We start from the raw sequence: 23,079 nt of genomic DNA, 5'->3' as shown, positions 1-23,079 counted from the left end.
GTCACATCCATAAATAAACAATCAGTGGGAGTGCGGGATTAGCCGCCAAAACAAAAAAAAAAAGTTAACCTGTCAAAGCTGTTAAAACAAAAATCCCGATTCTATATGCCAAAGACAACGCAATATACTAATATACATTTGCTCGATTCCGCCTAGGGAGAAATGCTATTATGTACATGAAAATATTAAGCTTTTTTAGTAGTGTGTGTGCCAGCAGCCTGAAGGTAACAGGGGGGGCTTTATTATGAGAAAGAGTCACGGCTTTTCCCCACTACTCGCTTTACTCGCCTCTTCTCACTAACTGTATTCATTGAGAGAGAGAGAGAGAGAGAGAGAGAGAGAGAGAGAGAGAGAGAGAGAGAGAGAGAGAGAGAGAGAGAGAGAGAGAGAGAGAGAGAGAGGCAGCCACTTTCCCTTCCTCAGTCTCACTCTGACCTGCATCTCTTGTTTTCCAGCACAGTAAGGATCCTCTTCAGCCAGTAGTCGACACAACTGAAGCCTTGCAGTGGTTGTTTACAGTATTTTCCGGCATATAAGATGCGCCTTTTTTCCCTCACAAAGTCTTGAAAAATCACCCTGCGCCTTATATGCTGAAGGTCAGGGTCAAGGGGTAGGAGTTAAGATACTTCTATCGTACGTCTTATAAGCCGGAAAATACGGTACTTGAATCTCCGAGAGCTGCACGTCGATGTTCTCATCACCACGAGCACAAGTTGACAAGCAGAAGGTAATGCATGATCAGTTTAGCTCGTTTCCTCCACACGAGACGAAATGGGAGGAAGTAAACGAACCTCCTAGCAGCCTCTAAGAACGGTATACCTCACAGTGTCGGAGTCATACTGCGACCGTCACTCACGATACTGCCCCCAGTCACTCACGATACTGCCCCTATCACTCACGATATTGCCCCTATCACTTACAATACATCCCCATCACTGACTATACAGCTTCACCACTCTCAATACCACCTCATCACTAACAATACTGCCCCATCATTCACAGTACCGAACCATCACTCACAATACCACCCCATCACTCGCACGAGGGTAGGGGAAATAAAATAGTGATAACCAAAACAGACTGGGAAAGAAATAGTTCGGAATAGTCGAGACTCAAGAAGAAATCAAAGCAGAAAGGGAATTACAAAGTAAGAACAGAGTGGAAAAAGCGAACAAATATTTTTTTTTATGTCTATGTTCGTCGTTAAACCTTTGAGTATAAAACATACAAATATCGAAATGTATATAATATACACAATGTTTACATGTAAATATTGTATATAGTATTATATACAAGTAAACATTGTATATATTATACATATTATTAAGCGGGAAGCGCTAATGCCGTTTAGTTCTTTTAGCACTTTTTTGACCGCTAATATTATATTCAGGGTGAACAGCTAAACCCGTGAGGGACGGGGGTCATAGCGTCAGGAGAAAGGGATGGGAATCAGGTTTGATCCAAGGAAGGGAAATGGAGCTCCAGTTCCCTGGAATACGGGCTATTCGCCAGCATCAAGGTTCCCTCTTGCAAGGGACTTGGAAGCAGTCTTGAGCTTGCTTGAAGGCATTTACGAGTTGGTTTAGAGACACTTATTAACTGACTTAGAAGCACTCATGAAGAGACCTAGCAGCACTCATGAAGAAACCTAGCAGCACTCATGAAGAGACCTAGCAGCACTCATGAACAGACCTAGCAGCACTCATGAACAGACCTAGCAGCACTCATGAAGAGACCTAGCAGCACTCATGAACAGACCTAGCAGCACTCATGAACAGACCTAGAAGCACTCATGAACAGACCTAGAAACACTCATGAACAGACCTAGCAGTACTCAGAAGGCTAGCTTGCAGGAAAGAGATGCTCTTTAAGAACCAACACCTTCACTCATTGTGTACGAATGGTATATAATACCGACAAGATGAGAGTAAGACACATGTGCAACATCTGGGTATCTTTATTGTAGACGTTTCGCCATCCAGTGGCTTTATCAATACAAATTCCAGGACATAACTTGAAGACAGTAGAACTATGTACAGAAGATGAGGTAATCAGTCCCTCAACCTAGGAGTAGGTGCGAACAGCACCATAGTCGTGGAGATTCTGAAGCAGAAGAAAGAATCCTGGCGCTTATATAGTAACGTCAGGTGAAGCAGACGAGGGCAAATTCACTGGTGGGCGGGATTCCCCAGTGGAAGTAGGTCCTTCCCAAAGAGATGGGTTAGTTGTTGTAGAGGTAGTTGTCGTAGTTGTGAAGGTTATGTACATGTCCTCAGAATTAAGATTCCATGATGTTGCAGTGTCTGACAAGTTGTGTACGAATGGTATATAATACCGACAAGATGAGAGTAAGACACATGTGCAACATCTGGGTATCTTTATTGTAGACGTTTCGCCATCCAGTGGCTTTATCAATACAAATTCCAGGACATAACTTGAAGACAGTAGAACTATGTACAGAAGATGAGGTAATCAGTCCCTCAACCTAGGAGTAGGTGCGAACAGCACCATAGTCGTGGAGATTCTGAAGCAGAAGAAAGAATCCTGGCGCTTATATAGTAACGTCAGGTGAAGCAGACGAGGGCAAATTCACTGGTGGGCGGGATTCCCCAGTGGAAGTAGGTCCTTCCCAAAGAGATGGGTTAGTTGTTGTAGAGGTAGTTGTCGTATTATATACCATTCGTACACAACTTGTCAGACACTGCAACATCATGGAATCTTAATTCTGAGGACATGTACATAACCTTCACAACTACGACAACTACCTCTACAACAACTAACCCATCTCTTTGGGAAGGACCTACTTCCACTGGGGAATCCCGCCCACCAGTGAATTTGCCCTCGTCTGCTTCACCTGACGTTACTATATAAGCGCCAGGATTCTTTCTTCTGCTTCAGAATCTCCACGACTATGGTGCTGTTCGCACCTACTCCTAGGTTGAGGGACTGATTACCTCATCTTCTGTACATAGTTCTACTGTCTTCAAGTTATGTCCTGGAATTTGTATTGATAAAGCCACTGGATGGCGAAACGTCTACAATAAAGATACCCAGATGTTGCACATGTGTCTTACTCTCACCTTCACTCATTTATAACACCAAGTCTTATATTTAAATAACAGACCAGAACACAGTTGTATTTTGATAATAAAAATAACTTTAGTAAGAGAAAATATATTAATATCCCCTAAATGTTAAATAATATTTAAATGGAGGCTGGAGGTGCTAGGGACGTCGTGTTTGGGGGCAATGTGTGGTGCCGACATTATGCAGAGAATTCGGAGTTTGGAGATTAGGACGAGGTGTGGAGTTACCAAAACTTTTATTCAGAGAACGGAGGAGAGGTTGTTGTGGTGGTTTAGTGAGGATGAAGAAAATCAGAATAACTAGGAGGGAATATAAATCTGGGGTGGAAGGAAGGAGATGAAGGGGTCGTCGTAGGAATGGCTGGATGGAGGAGGTACTGGAGGTTTTGAGTGCTAAGTGCATGGACATCCAACAGGCCTGTGTATGTTAGATAGGAGTGGAAGCAACTGATTTTTTTTTATGTTTTTGACGTGCTGGAGTATGAATAAAGTAATATTTATAAGGGGATTCAGGGACACCGGTTACCCGACTGGACAACTCTCTCTGGGTAACAATATGTGGAGGCAAGACTCTCGGGGTAACAATATGTGGAGGTAAGACTGCGTAACAATATGTGGAGGTAAGACTCTCTGGGTGAATCTTGGAGGTGGTAAGTACAGTGCCTGCATTCTGAAGAATGAGTAGAGATGATGTGGTTTGTAGGGTCATCTGAAATGTGATGTCGGTGCCCTTTTGTCAAGACAGTGATTGAATAAATGGCTGACAGTATTTTCTTCTTCGTCGGATCACCCTAACTCTGTAGGAGACGGCTGTATGTGTGTATAATATATATATATATATATATATATATATATATATATATATATATATATATATATATATATATATATATATATATATATGGAGGGGTGTTAATGTTGCAGTTTAAAAACTGTAGTGTAAAGCACCCTCCTGGCAAGACAGTGATGGAGTGAATGATGGTGAAAGTTTTTCTTTTTCTGGCCACCCTGCATTGGTGGGAATCGGCCAGTGTGTTAATAAAAATAAATAAATAAATAAATATATATATATATATATATATATATATATATATATATATATTTATATATATATTATATATATATATATATATATATATATATATATATATATATATATATATATATATTTATATATATATATATATATATATATATATATATATATATATATATATATATATATATATATATATATATATATATATATGTGTGTGTGTGTGTGTGTGTGTGTGTGTGTGTGTGTGTGTGTGTGTGTGTGTGTGTGTGTGTGTGTGTGTGTGTGTTAATGAAACCACAAAACAAGTGGTACTGAAATATTTACTAAACCGCGGCCATCCGAGATTAGATCCTGCGACACATTCTCCCGTCTCAAGAGACAGAACAACGCTCACATTGCCTTCAAAGATCACGCACCTAGCAGAGTTAGGTGTGTGTATGTATGTATGCATGTATATATGCATATATGTATGTATAACAAATTTCTCCAAAAAATAACGAAATGATTGCGTACGTTTTTCAAAATCACTCAGGATCCTTCATCAGGCGAAATTAATGAGTAAACACAAGGCAGAAAATGCATGGTTCTTAGCGGTAGATCAAGATAAATCCTATATAAGTGCTTTCATCTAAAATGCTCGCATATCTTTCATCGTTTTAAGTGTTATCTTGGCCTAATGAAAGATCTTGAACTATCCTGAAAACTTTTGGCAGTCATTTCTCCCATTTCTGAAGTGTGAATGACATGCTGATATGCAGTTCGTCCATTCACGGTCAGTATTTACGCTATAAAACTTTTAAAGGACCCTCCTTTTCAAGTTGTGTGTGTTCCCACCTACTAGATTTCTCCTTTTGTGAATTATTGTCACACTATATTACCTTCCACAGGAGATAATGCCCTTCCTATGCCTATCCTCAGGTTCTACCCGAGTAAAGTCATAGTGGAACCCATTCCTCGCATGAAGAACTCTTCCGTGTTAAAGCACTTCCATCTCCCCCCCTTCTCGTTGGAGCAAACAACATTAACAACGAATCAAATAACATTAACAATTTGTTTTTATTATCCATCGCTTATAAATGGAAGTTATCGTTTATAAACAGATGGGTGAGGAAGCAGAACATCCTGGCTTTATCGTCATGGTTTAATTGTTAAATATAATTCTGATATGGATGACTGAAAATACCTTTTAAGTTTTAATGTAATATTAAATGCATCCTAATTATACCAAATGTGTTTATATATATTTTTTTTAACTAAAGCTCTACCAGAAGGGATATAGCAGAGCAGCTTGGGTTCATATTTATAGAAAATTTATCTCGCTTAATTGTGTTATAGTTTACCAATCAAAATCATTAGCAAACTGATCATTTTAGTGTTATAATTTACTAATCAAATTGACCTATGGGGTTAGCGCATTACGTATCCTCTGGAGGCTATCTGATCTCTGTTTTAATAGGATGTAGAATAGGGCAATGGATGGTTAACTACCGAGATGGTCGTCTGACAGACCCGTGTAAGGAGAGACTATTCTCCTTCCTATCCAGTGAACTACAATTACTCTCTTCTCTTCAATAATGTTCACATTTCTGAGAGTTCAGTATATAAACCTGGAGGATAATTGGAGGTTGTTCCGGGGGTCAACGCCCCCGCTACCCAGTTCATGTTCTTAAGAAAATAAGAATATAACCCTTTGACACCCTATCACAATTTTTAAACTTGTAGTGTCGGGTTATATATAAAATTGTAGTTTTGGCTATTTATCATACTAAATATTTTTCACGACATGGTTTTACTATATATTTAGTAAAGACTTTAGATATAGCAGCCTGGATATGAAAAAAGTTTTCTGGTCTCAAAAAGGATTTCTGAAATATAACCACTCAGGGTAATGCAGATCGCTAAAAAAATATATATATATTTTACGGTTTTTCACTTATAAAGCTTGGATGATATACACAATACGCGTTAATAAAAGCGCCACCGGATATTACATTTTTCAGTGTTATACATGAATAGAAGTTACGTTTGTTCTCTCTGTTCACTCTTGTTCAGTTTTTTATTCCTTCGGAATCAGCGTTTCGACAGAAATCCCAGTGCCAAGTGGCCGAAAGTCTTCGTAAGTGTCAGTGGAAATACTACTGATTCTGTAGCAGGAGCTACTGTGATTCTGACTTTATGGCCGAAGCTCCTTGATTCTTACTCACTGGCTGGAGCTCCAGTCATTCTGACCTTTTGGCTGGAACAATGATGACTGCTGTTAGACATACGGGGTACCACTAGCTCTATGGCTCTAGTGCAGCTAGTTTAAGCTAAAATGTGATGTAGGCAATGGCTACTTGCAGTTGTGCGTTATTGGTATTTTGGTTCTGGTCTGCAGCGAGGGTGAAGATCTTTTTCTTACTCCAGTACGGAGAGAGAGGGAAAAAAAAAAAAAAAGTTCCTCCAGGCGTGTACCCGAGGGTCGGCTAAAATCTCTAGGTCTGACCACTATTTTCGGCTAACAGATGGTCAAAAGCCGAGAGAGGTGGAAAAAGAGAGAGAGAAACACGGACACAGCGTTTCGCCTACACAGTGGTCTTCATCAAGTTGCAACTTTGTGACCTGATAAAGAGCACTGTATGAGCGAAAAGTTGTCAACAAAGAATCGCATTATTCTGCGTTTGTCTTTTTCCATACTAAGTATTTTTTGTAACCATATCACTCCAGCAGCCCAGCCCTTTGTCCTGGTACAATCGCTTTCGTCTCGTGTCGACATTCATTAGTTCGAGCCTACTGTGTTGACTGGTAAGCCTTCTTCCTGTCCCAATCCTACCGAAGCTCTGATAATTCATGTCCATGTCCCATATTCTGGTAATTAATACTCAAATTACTATCTTATCTTATTAATACTCAAATTACTATTTACTTAGCTCAAGTACTTGAAATGTTATGTCTACTTGAACAGTATTAAATACCTCGAGAACATATAATAGGTTAGTATGCTAGTATTTCCATTTAAAATTGCGTTTAGATTTATGGGAAGCGTTGAATCCGTAAGAGAGAATCAGGGTCGATAGGAGGAAAGAAAGGATAGCTCCAATTACTCGGATCAGGAGCCCTTCGTCAGCATCAAGGCGTCTCGATATTTCATAAGCTTAGATTGAGAAGATGCGATCATCAGTTTCTTTTCTTTGTTCTTGCCTATAAAAGGAGAAGACATTATCCAAGACACCCAGTGTCATTAATAACAATAATTATAGTCAAAACTAAGCGATTCATAATATTTTTAATACCGGTAAAATTTGGGTACTTAGTGGACAAACATTTAATATAAATTTGGAGTTTAAGAATGTTTAATGTTCCTGAAGATGTGTAATGTATTATTGGCGGTGGATATAAATGAAGCGGATGTTAGTGTGTTAGGGAGAGCTATGATCGAAGAAGGATCATGATCCTCAGAGCTATGATCCCAGAAGGATCATAGCTCTCAGAGTGGACACAGCTATAGTTGCTTAAAGATGTCACAAACTTATTGGAAGATTCCGACGAGAAAGTATGCAAGTTGGGAAAGCGTTTGGAAAGTCTGTGTGAAGGAAAATAAGATGAGAGTGCAAAAGAAAACAGTGATAAGAAAAGCGTTAAGTAGGGAAAAATGATGCGTCGGAGGCGTGGAAGGAAAAAGGGAGGATGAGAGACTGGAGGGCAAATCGGAAGGAGTATGGAGGATATGGTTGAATTTGAGTGGATGTATCGACAGGTGGGTATATGAACGCTGACCTGAGTCACAATATAAGAGGAAAAGTTGCAGATTCTCTGAAATATGCAAAAAAGTTAGTAAAAAAAAATGCATGGAGTGTGTGTGCGTGTGTGAAAACAGCGCGCATATAATATATTATATATATATATATATATATATATATATATATATATATATATATATATATATATATATATATATATATATATATATATATATATATATAATTTACATCTGAGCTTCCTGCAAGGGCTGGTAAGTCAACAAGCTCCTCCAACCTCTCTCACCGAAATTGAAATCCAAGTTGAGCTTAATTTTAGCTTCTTGTGGACACTGCGACGTAATGATGGCGCAGTAGCAGCCAAAGACACACACAACTCCGTCTCATCCATAACTCTGCTCGGATTGATTACCAAGAGAAATCTCGTCTTGTCCCGTTCACCAGCAGCATCCGGTAAGTTGTGATGTCTTGTTTCGTTACCGGTTTAGTGGAGGTGCTCCAGGGAGAGCTGGTGGAGGTGCTCCAGGGAGAGCTGGTGGAGGTGCTCCAGGGAGAGCTGGTGGATGGGAGGGAGAGACGGGGAAAGAAAGGCGTTGAGGAAGAGAAAATAAAAAAATGTGGGGGAAGAGGAAAAAATGAAGAAGGGGGAAGGGAGAGGGAAAGAAGGAAAGACAAAGTGAGAAGTGGTGTCGTTATTTGCGAACATAATCACTGTGACGATGAACATACATGTTGAACGTTGAATTAAACAGCGTGCATAGAATTATTCAGAGTGGAAGCACACAGATAAACGATTTAAGTTAAATGAAAAGAAGGAAAGCCATGTAAACAAGGAAAGAATGAAAGGCATGAGAGGGAGAGAGGGAGAGAGAGAGAGAGAGAGAGCGCGCAGGGGGGATAGTGGATGTGAAGCAATGAGCTCGCAGACTGAGGACGTGGCACATTACGCCCGAGGAACACAATGTTCTTTTCTTTTCAGGAGTTCCTACCACCCTTCCTCCCTCCCCCTCCCCCACTACCCCCTACCTCCCTTCAGCACCGAGGGGAAACTTGAGGCACTAGTAGAGTACATGAAGAGTACTGCCAGCTTTTTCCTTCCTTCTTTATACACAGTCTCAGTCAGTCAGTCAGTCTGTCTGTCTGTCTCTCTCTCACACACACACACACACACACACACACACACACACACACGTACGTCTTCATGTAAAAAACTCTAAATGCAAACTGTTTTGACGTGTTTCCGGGCGTTCATTTCTCAACGCTTCACATGATGCAACAAAATATTAAACGGATCTACCAGTAATTATTAATTCGTTGAAAATAATACGTTCGTTATGTACGGTGTGAGGACAGGATGCCCACTCAGAACCAGCTGGATCAACCACCTGTCTGAATCGATATATTAAAGCTGCTGCCGCCATTTTTAAAAATTTCAGTTTTCAAAAAAAAAAAAAAAAAAAAAGGTACCTTGATGCAATTACATATTATCATGGGAGCGCTAAAGCCGTAGATGGAATGGAAGGTATTCAGGCTTAATTAAAAAAACTGGAGCTCAGATCCAGTTCTCTAGATCAAGAGCTCTTTCACCAGCATCAAGGACCCTCCCTTGAAGGGACCTTGATGAAAAAAAGGCTCTTGCTCCAAGGAATTGGAGCAACCCTTTTCATCCATGGATCCGTCCTGATTACACCCCCACTTCCAAAGTGTTGCATGACACCCCCCCCCACTTCCCAGATATTGCATGACCCCCACTTCTCAGGTACTGCATGACGCCCCCCACTTCCCAGGTGTTGCATGACCCCCCCACTTCCCAGGTGTTGCATGACCCCCCCACTTCCCAGGTGTTGCATGACCCCCCACTTCCCAGGTGTTGCACGACACCCCCCCACTTCCCAGGTGTTGCATGACCCCCCCACTTCCCAGGTGTTGCACGACACCCCCCCACTTCCCAGGTGTTGCACCACACCCCCCCCACTTCCCAGGTGTTGCATGACCACCCCCTCCTGGGTTGTCAGTTTTTCACCGTGAAGATAACACCATTAAGTGTCTCCTGCACGAAACTGTGCGACCCTTACGAGTTTAGCGCTTACCCTTGAGTTTATGAATAATACTGGCCATGCAGAAAGCCGAGGCCTGAAGGCGGGACGGGCAGGAGGACAGGACAGCTGTCTTCACCAGCTGTCTGTGTGAGACTCCCAATTTTCTCTACTCAATCCTTCAAGCTTCCTGGCATTTGTCTTCAATACCTCAAGCTTCCTGGCGTACATGTCCTCAGTGCTTCAAGCTTCCTGGCGTACATGTCCTTAGTGTTTCAAGCTTCCTGGCATACATGTTCTCAATGCTTCAAGCTTCCTGGCGTACGTGTCCTCAGTGCTTCAAGCTACCTAGTGTACGTGTCTTCAATACCTGAAGCTTCCTGGTGTACATGTCCTCAATACTTCAAGCTTCCTAGCTTACGTGTCCTCAATATCTGAAGCTTCCTAGCATACGTGTCCTCGAGACAACAACGCAGGGCATCACACCTCATCTTGCCCATATATATATACCTACGACGGGTTTGTGCTGCTTTTCTGGTCAATATTTATTATACTAAATAAACATCTCTGGCTAAAGAACATCCCCCATGAATTAATTGGGTTTCATTTTCGAAGGAAAAAATCCAGAAATTACAAAAATCTAACGGCATGAAAAGTGAGATTTTTCTATCGATATGTTAGGCGGTGCGAAGGCAGAATCGGGCGAGAGAATAAGAATTTTGGGGGGTTGGCTTGGCGGGTATAAATGGCCGGTCCAGATTGCTACAAGTTTGATGAAGGGAATTGTCATGACAGACGGGCAAAGATGGCAGCCATTGGGGAAACGACCATGGTGGAAGAGAGGGAAGGAGGGAGAGGGAAGGAGGGAGAGGGAAGGAGGGAGAGGGAAGGAGGGAGAGGGAAGGAGGGAGAGGGAAGGAGGGAGAGGGAAGGAGGGAGAGGGAAGGAGGGAGAGGGAAGGAGGGAGAGGGGGGGAGAGAGAGAGAGGGAGAAAGAGAGGGAGAAAGAGAGAAAGGGAAAAGAGAGGGAGAAAGAGGGAGAAAGAGGGAGAAAGAGGGAGAAAGAGAGAGAGAGAGAGAGAGAGAGAGAGAGAGAGAGAGAGAGAGATAGAGAGAGAGAGAGAGAGAAAGGTGAGGGGACAGTCTGCAGAAGAAAACAGAAAAGGTTAAGAGGGGCTGGTAGATGAGGATAAAACCAGATAATGAGAGTCAAGAAGAACAGACGGAAGAGGAAGTACTATAGGAAGAAGAGGAACAGAGGAATAAGAATAGAAGGAAGAATAAAAGTAAGAACAAGGCGATGAGAAAGAGAGGAAAAGAACAAGAAGTAATTTTCTTTATCAAACTGGATCAGTATAATGTATTCAACGAAAGTAACACAAATTGTGTTTTCAGTTAGTTTGCGAAAAGACGTTTTATTCTCCTCTCTTATATTTGGTGATACTTAACAAGTTGTGTATTGTTCTCCCTGTTGTCGACGCTCAACTTGGTCATCTTCCTTCTATCGACAAATCACACTGTTAGTGTCTGCCATTTTTAACCCTAAGTCAATTTATTTTGTATATGAACTATATCTTAACTCGAAAATTATTCATTTTGAAATTAAGACACATGTGCAACATCGGGGTATCTTTATTGTAGACGTTTCGCCATCCAGTGGCTTTATCAATACAAATTCCAGGACATAACTTGAAGACAGTTATGTCCTGGAATTTGTATTGATAAAGCCACTGGATGGCGAAACGTCTACAATAAAGATACCCAGATGTTGCACATGTGTCTTAATTTCATCTTGTCGGTATTATATACCATTCTTGCACAATTATTCATTTTGGCGAGTACTCAACTCTATAGTTACATCTCCCCTTTCCCGGTTAATGCATTCTCTTATTTTCGAGACTTACAAATCAATACATCAAATATCGTTTTCCTCTTATCTTTACTTCACTGCTACACCTGTTGATTCTCATTTAATCATCTCTGTATTTGAAGAAGCTTGCTATGTAGGCGAAACGTTTCAGTCAACAACTAAGGTACCCAATTTTTCTCAATTGGTAATCGTTTACAGTCAGCTCACGTGCTCATCAGTTAGTTCAGTCGACTTCACTCCCTCCTAGCCATGTGGGATTATCATACCTATTCTTAAAGCTACGTATGGAGCCTGTCTTAACCACTTCTTTGTTCAGACCATTCGACTTCCCGGGATTGATCATCGTGAACTCTTCATTGTTGTTTCCGGAATTCAATAAGCCCACATTTCTCTTTTTATAACTGACTCACCAAAAAATCATCATATAACATCGTGTTCATTTAGAACAAGGTCACAACAGGGTCGGCACCTGGTCACAACAGCGGGACCAAATATCAGCGATACAAAAACCTCAGTTAGCTCAGTTATACGGCTTAATAACCATAGCGGTATTGAGTGGTCATGTCAGCAGTACTGTGTAGTCATGTCAGCGGTACCCCATGGTCACACTTCAGTATTGGTACTGCTTGGCCTTGTCACCAATACCGCTTAGTCACGTTATTTTTATGGGTAACCAGACGATATAGTGCAAAAGTGGCTGCAATTTAAAACGCTTTACTGAGAAAACTTTTCACCCACCAGGTATCATCACTTCTCACGGAGATAGGCTAAAAAATTAAAGTCCTAGAAAGACGAAACTTCTCAAAAAACTATCATAAACCTTCCAGGTCAGTATACAACATCACTAATATATAAATGTAGCTGACCTCCTGGAACGATAGCCATCTGTCGGAGGGAAGAGTATTTGCATCGACATGAAGACTCACCTGAGAGTTGAGCCAGCTTTTCCACGCCCGAGGTAGGCTTGGTGTCACGGACCGCAGTAACAGGGTAAACAATAGGTACTACCCTCACCCCACCCTTAGTCACCACAGCGCTCATCTGCCTGATATCGTAGGGCGAGAGTGGCTGAGGTGACCCGGAGGTCACTAGAAGAATAACCCCACCAGCCGAACTACCGCTACTCTTAAGCATCTGAAATGAAAATATAATGAATAATGCCTTCCAAAATCCATAAGGTGTTCTCTGGTCAAGATTGACCTCTAAGCAGTTTTTTTTTATCAAGTCTAGTGAGAGCAAAACCTGTGTTATACTCACTTTTCCCCACATACCCACAAGGTGTTTTTAGCAAGGATATGACCTAAAACTTTCCACTTGTTCATCACTATAGAATCAGCTGAGGATGATAGCAGTCAGTATGGTGAACAATAAAGCTGAATCATTGACAAAACGAATCAGTTCCTTAAAAGACTGATTTGCAAAGTTTTTACAAGCACAAGTATCTTCTATATAATAGCCAGTAGCTGGTAGTGTACTAGCGTTGTTCCAACTGTTATGTAGCCTACGATACAGTGACCCAATAATACAGCCTATGATACGGTGACCTAACTATGCACCCTACAATACAGTGACCCTAAAACACTTCATTAAAGCATTCATTCATCCACTCAGACAGCATCATAATCATGTCAAAAATGTAATTAATAATTTTTTTTTGGTTAAATGTTAGTTTCTGATGTTAACATTTGGGTGCTGCATATGTGGTAGTTTACCGAATCAAGAAGTTGCGAAGACACAAGGAGAGCTCATACTAAGTGATCAAAATCATCCCTTTGTCTAAAAAGTATTTCTGGAAGTGTAAGCAAAAACCAATCACTTCCTGGCTCATCTGGTCTTTAGAGTGAAAGATGGAGGATCCTTGTGTAGATACATTGATTTTTAACAATGCGTTGAAAATGGTATAAAATACCAACAGGTTGATGGTAAAGACACATGTGCAGCAGTTACGTATTGTTGGAACTGTTGCACATATGTCTTAATCATCAACAATACTGTGTCACTTCATTTATATGCTAATTACACTGCGTGGTACCATGGCATTCCTGTACATCATCCTTTTCAAGAATGATGCTTTCATGCTGGTGATCCATGGAAATGGAGCTCCCTCTCCTCTCCTTTCAGTCAACCCTTACCAATGTAACACTGTTATGAATATTACTTCGTCTGTTTTTCCCGGCGTCTACCATGGTATAAACAGACTCCTCGGCCACATTCTTTAATACCTCCAAGTCATCACAATCAATCTTGGGTTTTTCACGTGCCTCCTTTTTATTCTTGCGTTATATATCTCACTCGTGCACAAACTAATAGTAACATCACTTAAATGAAATTCTGGCCTTTCTACCAAAATATAGAGGACTTTTCAAGTTAATCCTAAATAAAAAATGAAAAGAAAAATGGTTTACCAATTAAAAGTTTGGAAACATTGGCCCAGCTCCTCATTACTCACCACGACAGCTTCTTCGAGACCACAGATGATGCACCTCTGCCCCTGCTGGGTGGTGGAGGGGTTGCGGGGCATGGATGCTGTGGCCAGACGCTGCCGCTCGTCCAGGGTGGAGGGCGTGGGCGCCAGGGGCAACTTCGTTCTGGCCTCCTCGTTGAAGAGCACTACGCCTACTTCACTGCCAGCCGGCACATCGTACACCAGCAGCTTCCTCACAGCCTTGCGTAGGAACTCCCAGCGCTTCTGTGGGAGGAGGCGAAGGTGGAGGTAAGGGTTGCTCTTGTTATAGGTGAAGTCAAGGGTTCCTGTTATTTTGGGTGGAGGTGAGAGTTGATGTTATAGGTGAAAACAAGGGTTACTATTATGGCTGAAGGCAATGGTTATTATTTGTTAAAGGTGAAGGCAAAGGTTACTGTTGTTACAGGTGAAGGAAGAGGTTACTGCTGTAATGGGTGGAGGCGAATTTGGATATATTGTGAGCGGCGTGGGATACTATTGTTTAGGTGGCGGCGAATGCTGCTGCTGCTGCTGTTGTTTATTAGGTTTTACAAACTAGGAAAGTTACTGAGTTAAGACTGCTTATAAACACTGACCTTGAATTCCCTGGAACACAAACGAGTGGAAAAATCTATGCTGTGAACACTGTTATTACAATAGAAAAGATATTTGTTTGGTGTAATTTACCTGAATACTCAAAGTCACAATTTCAAGTGACCCCCATCGGGTACAGAAGTTCCATAACTTGTGAAGTATTTCCCAGATTTTCGATTTATTTCCGTGATATTGTAAGTGATGTTATTGCTTTGACAGCTTCAGTGGGTAGATTATGTACATTACTCTGGTGGCTCTGGTGGCCTGGTGATTAACGCTCTCGCTTCACACGGTGAGGGCCTGGGTTCGATTCCCAGCCAGAGTAGAAACATTGGACGTGTTTCTTTCCACCTGTTGTCTATGTTCCCCATCAGTAAAATGGGTACCTGGGTGTTAGTCGACTGGTGTGGGTCGCATCCTGGGACACTGACCTAAGGAGGCCTGGTCACAGACCGGGCCGCGGGGGCGTTGACCCCCGGAACTCTCTCCAGGTAAAACCCCTCCAGGTACTCACGCAGAAGCAACGTTTCCTATTCTGCACAGTGGATTAGCAAACTTTAGGCTTTGAATACTCTTATGTATTGCAAATATTTAGAAGGAATGTGTGGGGCATCAAAGGTCTTTGAGATCAATTTTGTTATGCTGCGTCAAATAAGTGTGAAATGTGTCCTTTAACCCACATTATATGCTAACCTAAGTGACCTAATTCTGCTAGTTTTGTCACCTTCTCATTAACGTTTCTAAATGTTAGGATATTTTTCTGCAAGTGCAGTCTTTATGCTTGAATAACGCACGGTATCAAGTTGATTGCAGGACTGACCAAGAGCAAAGGCTACAAAGCTAAAAAAAATTACATGCAGTTTTCTTTGGCAGGAAGCCATCATCAGACCGATGACACCTAAAATATATGAAAGTAAGACAGAAATACACAGAGACCAACATCACGCCACCAGCACTCATGTTCCGAGAGGCGGAGAGGAAAGGAGATACAACAACATCCAGGCTGGACCTTTGAAGCCGGAAGCTCGTCAGAGACTGGCTCACGGCAACAATAACATCCACATCCACGCCAGGGTGGTTAGGATGGTTGGCTAGCACATAGGTACCACTGGAGAGGATAGGTACTACTTCATAATTGAATAGCCTAAAAACAAAGAGGAAGAAATGGGTGATATAGGAACATCTTTCAGAATGTTGCGGAAAGGAGTCAGCAGTCCATCACTAAATCCACACACAGACTCACCAAAGTGATCTGCAGGGAGCAGGCGGGAGGAGAGGTGGTAGGGAAAGGCAAGGTAGCAGGTGTGAGGCGAGTCACAGGGGTGAGGGGGAAAAAATCACAGGTGTGAGGCGGAGTCGCAGGTGTGAGGAGGGAGTCACAGGTGTGAGGCGGGAGTCACAGGTGTGAGGCGGGAGTCACAGGTGTGAGGCGGGAGTCACAGGTGTGAGGCGGGAGTCACAGGTGTGAAGCGGGAGTCACAGGTGTGAGAGTGGGGGGGTCACAGGTGTGGGAGGGGGGAGTGTCGCAGGTGTGGGGGTTAAGGCCACAGGTTACGACCACTGGCGACACTTTACATGAGCCTCGCTGCATACACTCAGCCTCACCACTGCCCCAGCCGCTCGTAAAAATTTAACGCCACTTGGGGGGGTTTCGGGCAAGCTCCCTCCACGCTTCACTTGTTGGATTTTAACGATTTTTCCCCAATCTCTTTTCCAATAAACTTTTTTTTCTAATCAAAGTTAATCAGTTTTCCTTAGCCCCCTCAAGAATTTAAAACAGATATATTTCGTTTACTACCAGTCTTATTCTTTATTCAATTTTAAGACAAAATCGCCAGGTTTATGTCTATCATATTCTTAATATTCTTTCCGGGTAAAACATCAACTTTTAGCTAGCGGAAAACATTTCATTTTCACTTCTTTTATCTAAGGTTCCACTGCGGGACGTGTCGGGGAATACACACGCGACCTTCATGGTTATGAAGATGAATATTGCAATGCCTTTGTGCGAAATTCCAATAGCGTAAAGGTGCTCCCAGGAATTACGTAGTGATGTTGTTCATCAATAATGTAAGCAGAGGGGATTGTGCAACGTAGTGTGTACTGGGCATGATAGTGGGAACTGGGCAGTGTACTGAGCAGGTGTGCAGAGCTACCCAGGCAGGGTTGTTGAATTGGAATGGCCGTGTTTCCCGCAGGAGGTGGAGAAAACGAGGGTAAAAGGGAGCACTAGAGTAAGTTAGAAAATATTGCATTATGTTTCTGTGAGTAATGTCACAACAGACGCCATCGTGTTCGGTGAGTAATATCACAAGAGAAGCCATCGTATTCGGTGAGTAATATTACAACAGAAGCCAGCGTGTTATGCGAGTAATATCACAACAGAAGCCAGCGTGTTCGGCGAGTAATATCACAACAGAAGCCAGCTTGTTGAGTAATATCACAACAGAAGCCAGCGTGTTCGGCGAGTAATATCACAACAGAAGCCAGCTTGTTGAGTAATATCACAACAGAAGCCAGCGTGTTCGGCGAGTAATATCACAACAGAAGCCAGCGTGTTCGGTGAGTAATATCACAACAGAAGCCAGCATGTTCGGTGAGTAACATCACAACAGAAGCCAGCGTGTTCGGCGAGTAATATCACAACAGAAGCCAGCGTGTTCGGTGAGTAATATCACAACAGAAGCCAGCGTGTTCGGTGAGTAACATCACAACAGAAGCCAGCGTGTTCGGCGAGTAATATCACAACAGAAGCCAGCGTGTTCGGTGAGTAATATCACAACAGAAGCCAGCATGTTCGGTGAGTAACATCACAACAGAAGCCAGCGTGTTCGGCGAGTAATATCACAACAGAAGCCAGAGTGTTCGGCGAGTAACATCACAACAGAAGCCAGCGTGTTCGGTAACATCACAACAGAAGCCAGCGTGTTCGGTGAGTAACATCAGAACAGAAGCCAGCATGTTCGGTGAGTAACATCACAACAGAAGCCAGCGTGTTCGGCGAGTAATATCACAACAGAAGCCAGCGTGTTCGGTGAGTAACATCACAACAGAAGCCAGCGTGTTCGGCGAGTAACATCACAACAGAAGCCAGCGTGTTCGGTGAGTAATATCACAACAGAAGCCAGCATGTTCGGTGAGTAACATCACAACAGAAGCCAGAGTGTTCGGCGAGTAACATCACAACAGAAGCCAGCGTGTTCGGTGAGTAACATCACAACAGAAGCCAGCGTGTTCGGTGAGTAATATCACAACAGAAGCCAGCATGTTCGGTGAGTAACATCACAACAGAAGCCAGCGTGTTCGGTGATTAATATCACAACAGAAGCCAGCGTGTTCGGTGAGTAACATCACAACAGAAGCCAGCGTGTTCGGTGAGTAATATCACAACAGAAGCCAGCGTGTTCGGTGATTAATATCACAACAGAAGCCAGCGTGTTCGGTGAGTAACATCACAACAGAAGCCAGCGTGTTCGGTGATTAATATCACAACAGAAGCCAGCGTGTTCGGTGAGTAACATCACAACAGAAGCCAGCGTGTTCGGCGAGTAATATCACAACAGAAGCCAGAGTGTTCGGCGAGTAATATCACAACAGAAGCCAGCGTGTTCGGTGATTAATATCACAACAGAAGCCAGCGTGTTCGGTGAGTAACATCACAACAGAAGCCAGCGTGTTCGGTGAGTAACATCACAACAGAAGCCAGCGTGTTCGGTGAGTAATATCACAACAGAAGCCAGCATGTTCGGTGAGTAATATCACAACAGAAGCCAGAGTGTTCGGCGAGTAATATCACAACAGAAGCCAGCGTGTTCGGTGATTAATATCACAACAGAAGCCAGCGTGTTCGGTGAGTAACGTCACAACAGAAGCCAGCGTGTTCGGTGAGTAACGTCCCACAGCAACAGACTCCAATAGCTCTTGACGCATCTCGCAATACATTAACAGTAAACGAGTACTGCACAGTAACCAAGCATTATGTGAACTGAAAGCCAGTAACACAACAGAAAAAAAAATACAAATCACCAGACAATAAATATCGAGTCATCGGAAAATGACCAACATCTTAAATTAAAACTGATTAGATATTCCCAGAAACAAATTGATACTTCGCTGAAAAGCCAGCAATGCAGCGAGACAAAATGAATAATACATCAGAAGAAGAACACATTCTCAGTAAAGGAATAATGCATCACGGAGCAAATAATGCACCATCGGGAAACGAGTAAAGTATCACTTTAGCACGAGTAATCCATAAAGATAATGAGAAACAAGGACAAAAAAAAAGTAATGCATCACTAGAAAATGTGTAATAAATCAACATAAAAAGAGTAATAAAGTAATCACTTGACGGGGGTAATTGCTGGAGAACTATGTGCGTTAACACGCACTTTAACCAATTTAGAAGTAATTGAAATCAATTTAGATACCTCGTAAAACAATTTACAGTAACTGCTGTACGAAGGCAAATTAGAAAGTACCGAAAGTAATTTCAAGTTCGCAGAAAAACTCGGTGTGGTAGAACTCAAAACTGCAGTCAGTCAAAACAAACTGAAAAGAAACATTATTACCAAAATTTTCGCCAAAGAACTGCAAGCTACATCAACAATTGTGTTTGTAGCTACACTTGAGATGGAAGGTGGAGCAGTCACGGAAGGTAAGAGATACAGGAAGACCCAAATGTAAAATTCCAGGAGGAATTCATTGGCGAGAATGCAAAATAGGTGTAGCTAGTCAAATGAAACTAGACACCATGCAAAACGTCAAAGAACGAAGGTAAAGAAGCTACTGATGCGACCAACACAACGAGATTTGTAAGTCTTCACTGATATTCAAAAAATGGGAGTAGAGGCCTTTTTGGAATCTAGTGCTTTGTGTACAGCAAATCACTAATGTACTGGGCAACTATCGGACAGTTAAGAATTGCAAGCGTGGTATGTATAAATAAGTAATGGACTAAGCAAGGAACACCTAACCAGAAGCCACTATCACTGTCAGATATACTCAGCACAGTTCTAGAAAAACTAGAAAGGTTGATGGAGTACCTGCCTCACTAACCGGAAATGTTTTTATAACAGAATAATGAAGATCAAACAAGGACAAGTGTAGATTGCTTGTTCTTGCGCTGGGTTAACAATTAACCTAAAAATCAAAGATGAAACTAGACGTTTCGGTCCATTCTGGACCATTATCAAGTCGGTTTGAAACATGGTCTGATTTCACCTGCAATCTGTTAGTTGCTTAAGATTTTTCCCATCCACGGAATTGTAGCTTGTATTCTTTTGGGGGGATTGGTGTTATGCGGGTAGGGTGCCACGTGACAGTGTGGAAGAGTGCCATGTGACACTAGGACTAGTGGTGCCAGATGGTGGTGTCTCGTAGTACCGGGCGACCGAGAAGTCAACAGGAGGCTGGGTTACTCACCTGCTCGTTCATGATAGCAGTGTTCTCGACGACGATGACATAGCGGGTGGGTGCCTGCCGTACGTAAGTGAAGACTGGAGTCACATTCATCGTCGCTTCTCCACTAGGATTACTGTCACACACACGTACACAGTATCACGTTAGTAAATAGTTATTAATGATGGTTTTGGCATGCAAAAATAATTAGAAATGGTTGTTAAATATAAATTTAACATTTCGCACTTGTATTCATTGAAACTACTGTACGGTCACCGTTCACCGTTTCCGTAAGAAATTTATACATACACATACTATGTAAACCCTTTCTCCTCTATAGATTACTGAACGTAAAAAGAAAATCTTTCGCTTTTCATGTCACCCTGCCTCAGTGGGAGACGGCCGGTGCGTTGAAATGTATATATGTAAGGGGGAGGGGGGAGGAGAACAAGATCTGAAAAGGGGAAAATTCACAGACCCTAACTTTTAACAGCAGCATTTTTTTCTTTTGTAAGCCAACCATATTTTACTTAATAAAGAATGACATAAAATATTACTAGAGTGGTCTGAGAGGAGAATATTAAGGTTCACTTTGGGATAATCGTAAAGATTCCCGTGTGTGCCTAATATTCTTCTCTCAGAAGCTGATGGATCTCACTAACTTTAATAAAGGTGCTGGCCTTTTAGTACATTATATATATATATATATATATATATATATATATATATATATATATATATATATATATATATATATATATATATATATATATATATATATATATATATATATATATATATATATATATATATATATATAAAGCAACGAGATAAACCACAGTGAAAAAAATAGTGATCTAAATTTGAGATTTGAAGAAATCCAACAAATAACGTATATGGACTATTATTCTTTACATCATGGTAGAGTTAAATTTTCCATATTCTCACTAATGTTTCTGAGAGCTTTGCTATTTGCAGCCCAGAGTTCATATATGAAGAAATTCTGAATTATGAAAAAGCTATTGCTCTAAAATACCCAAAACACTTAACTTATAAATCTCTTAAAATTCAGAAAATAACAACCAACATTATTCAACTAAAAACATGTTGGTTCTCCCTTACCATAAAAACTTGGTTGAAATTCCTTCTCTGCTTAAGAATTTTTATATCAAAGTTGTATTTAAAAATCTTGATACAGAACAAAAAACTTTTGATAAAAAAATAAATCCCCCCAAAATGCTGACGGTTGAGTCTACAAGATTTCTTGAAAAAAATGTGATAAAATTTATTAAGGTCAAACTGGGAAAAGTCTTGAACTAATATTACAACAACGTAAATACAGCATTAGAAGTGGACAAAATTCTAGTGTTCCGTTTATTCAAATCAGAGATTTTAACCATCCAGTTAATTTTTAAAATGCTGAGAAAGTTATATCTAGCAGATTCAAGGTCTAGAGAAATATAAGAGAATCAATTTACTTAAAAACTTGTTTTGAAATTAATACGAACATTGCTTCAGGATGATACGAATTGGATTCATTTATAATTAATAAAATCTGGAAAGAATTTTAGATAGATTAGACAAGTTAAAATCTTAAAGCTTGAGTAGAATGTAAGCTGTGTTTGACTGGTCCTTGACTACCTACATCATCATAAAAAGGTCAGGTGTTGTAAGTTGAGCATGAGGTGTAATCTCGCCCTTATATACCTTTGTTGATCTTTCATTTATACAGTTCCTTGATAATGTGAGAAATCACGAAAGCGCTTGGAAGTTCACCATTCTTTACACAGTGGTTGTCCTGCATATATCTATCTATACATGATAATAAAAGTCTTTAATTAAATTTCAGTTTTGTGTCAGAAATTTCAAGCGAGTGTGCATCCAAAGCTCATTCTTATTGAGAAACATTTACTGGCAAATGTTTCAATAATTTCGTATGCTAAAGTTTACTGAGCATTGACAGTGTCGCTTTGATAGCGTTATAATTTTCCCAGGTCCATTGCTTCCGACTGGCCTGAGAAGGTAAAAATTATTTTCAGAGATTTTCCTATTTTAGAAATGGGGGGAATGAGGAAAATGTATATTCTGTTTGCGAGCCGTAAGGAAAAATTTGTCCTTTACTTGGAGATCGTTCGTAAGATGATCAGGTGTGAGCTTTTGGTCATGTGACCGAGATCTTCCGTTGGTCTTCCGTGGAAATGATTTGCTCATTATAAATCGCAGGGAGGCGGTTAGCACAGTGCCTACACTTTAATGGAAGGTGTCTGTGTTGCAGTTCGGAGAGTCGACTGAACTGTGATGTTAGCACACTTCTGGCAAGGCAATGATTGAAACGACTGAGCTTCCTCTTTTTTTCGGTGTGGGGGAGGGGAGAGGGGGGGTCCCAACCCTAATGAATAAGATAATATATTCAAGATAAGAAATCAGTTAGTACACAAGTGTTCAGCGAATAATATATATGTCATTGATGGATTTTAAAAATACAAAAGAAGTGAATAATAAAAGAACGGAATTATGTTAGTTTTCGTGTGTTTACACACACGTCTTCAGAGGATGTGGCAAACAAGGTATATAATACCAACAAAAGTATATATAAAAAAGACGCGTCCATCGCTAAGCATCTTGATTGGTGATACACTTCACCTGTCAGGGGATTTAATATTGGATTGATGAGGTTCTTGGAGGGCAAAACGTTTTTTTCCATGAAGATACTTAACTTTTCACACGTTTCTTATATTCATCTCCAGAGAAACTGACGATATATGCATGCACATGCACGCGCGCACACACAAACACACACACACACACACACACACACACACACACACACACACACACACACACACACACACACACAAATATTTCCCCTGTTATT

The 23,079-nt window shown here is 41.2% G+C and overlaps 1 protein-coding gene across 2 annotated transcripts in view; it reads right to left on the bottom strand.

Annotated features, from left to right (window-relative positions):
- Positions 1–23,079, bottom strand: part of LOC128686775 (calcium-activated chloride channel regulator 1) — a 238,839-nt gene that overhangs the window by 71,899 nt on the left and 143,861 nt on the right. For both annotated transcript variants that reach the window (XM_053773824.2, XM_070082238.1), the window contains exons 5-7: positions 20,229–20,340; positions 14,217–14,456; positions 12,694–12,901 (exon numbers count right to left, since the gene is read on the bottom strand). In XM_053773824.2, coding sequence (XP_053629799.2) covers positions 12,694–12,901; positions 14,217–14,456; positions 20,229–20,340 — 560 coding nt within the window. The remainder of the gene's footprint in view (positions 1–12,693; positions 12,902–14,216; positions 14,457–20,228; positions 20,341–23,079) is intronic.

Source organism: Cherax quadricarinatus, chromosome 7, assembly GCF_038502225.1.
Source record: "Cherax quadricarinatus isolate ZL_2023a chromosome 7, ASM3850222v1, whole genome shotgun sequence".
NCBI classification, from domain to species: Eukaryota; Metazoa; Arthropoda; class Malacostraca; order Decapoda; family Parastacidae; genus Cherax; species Cherax quadricarinatus.
This window is presented reverse-complemented; position numbering and strand designations above follow the sequence as displayed.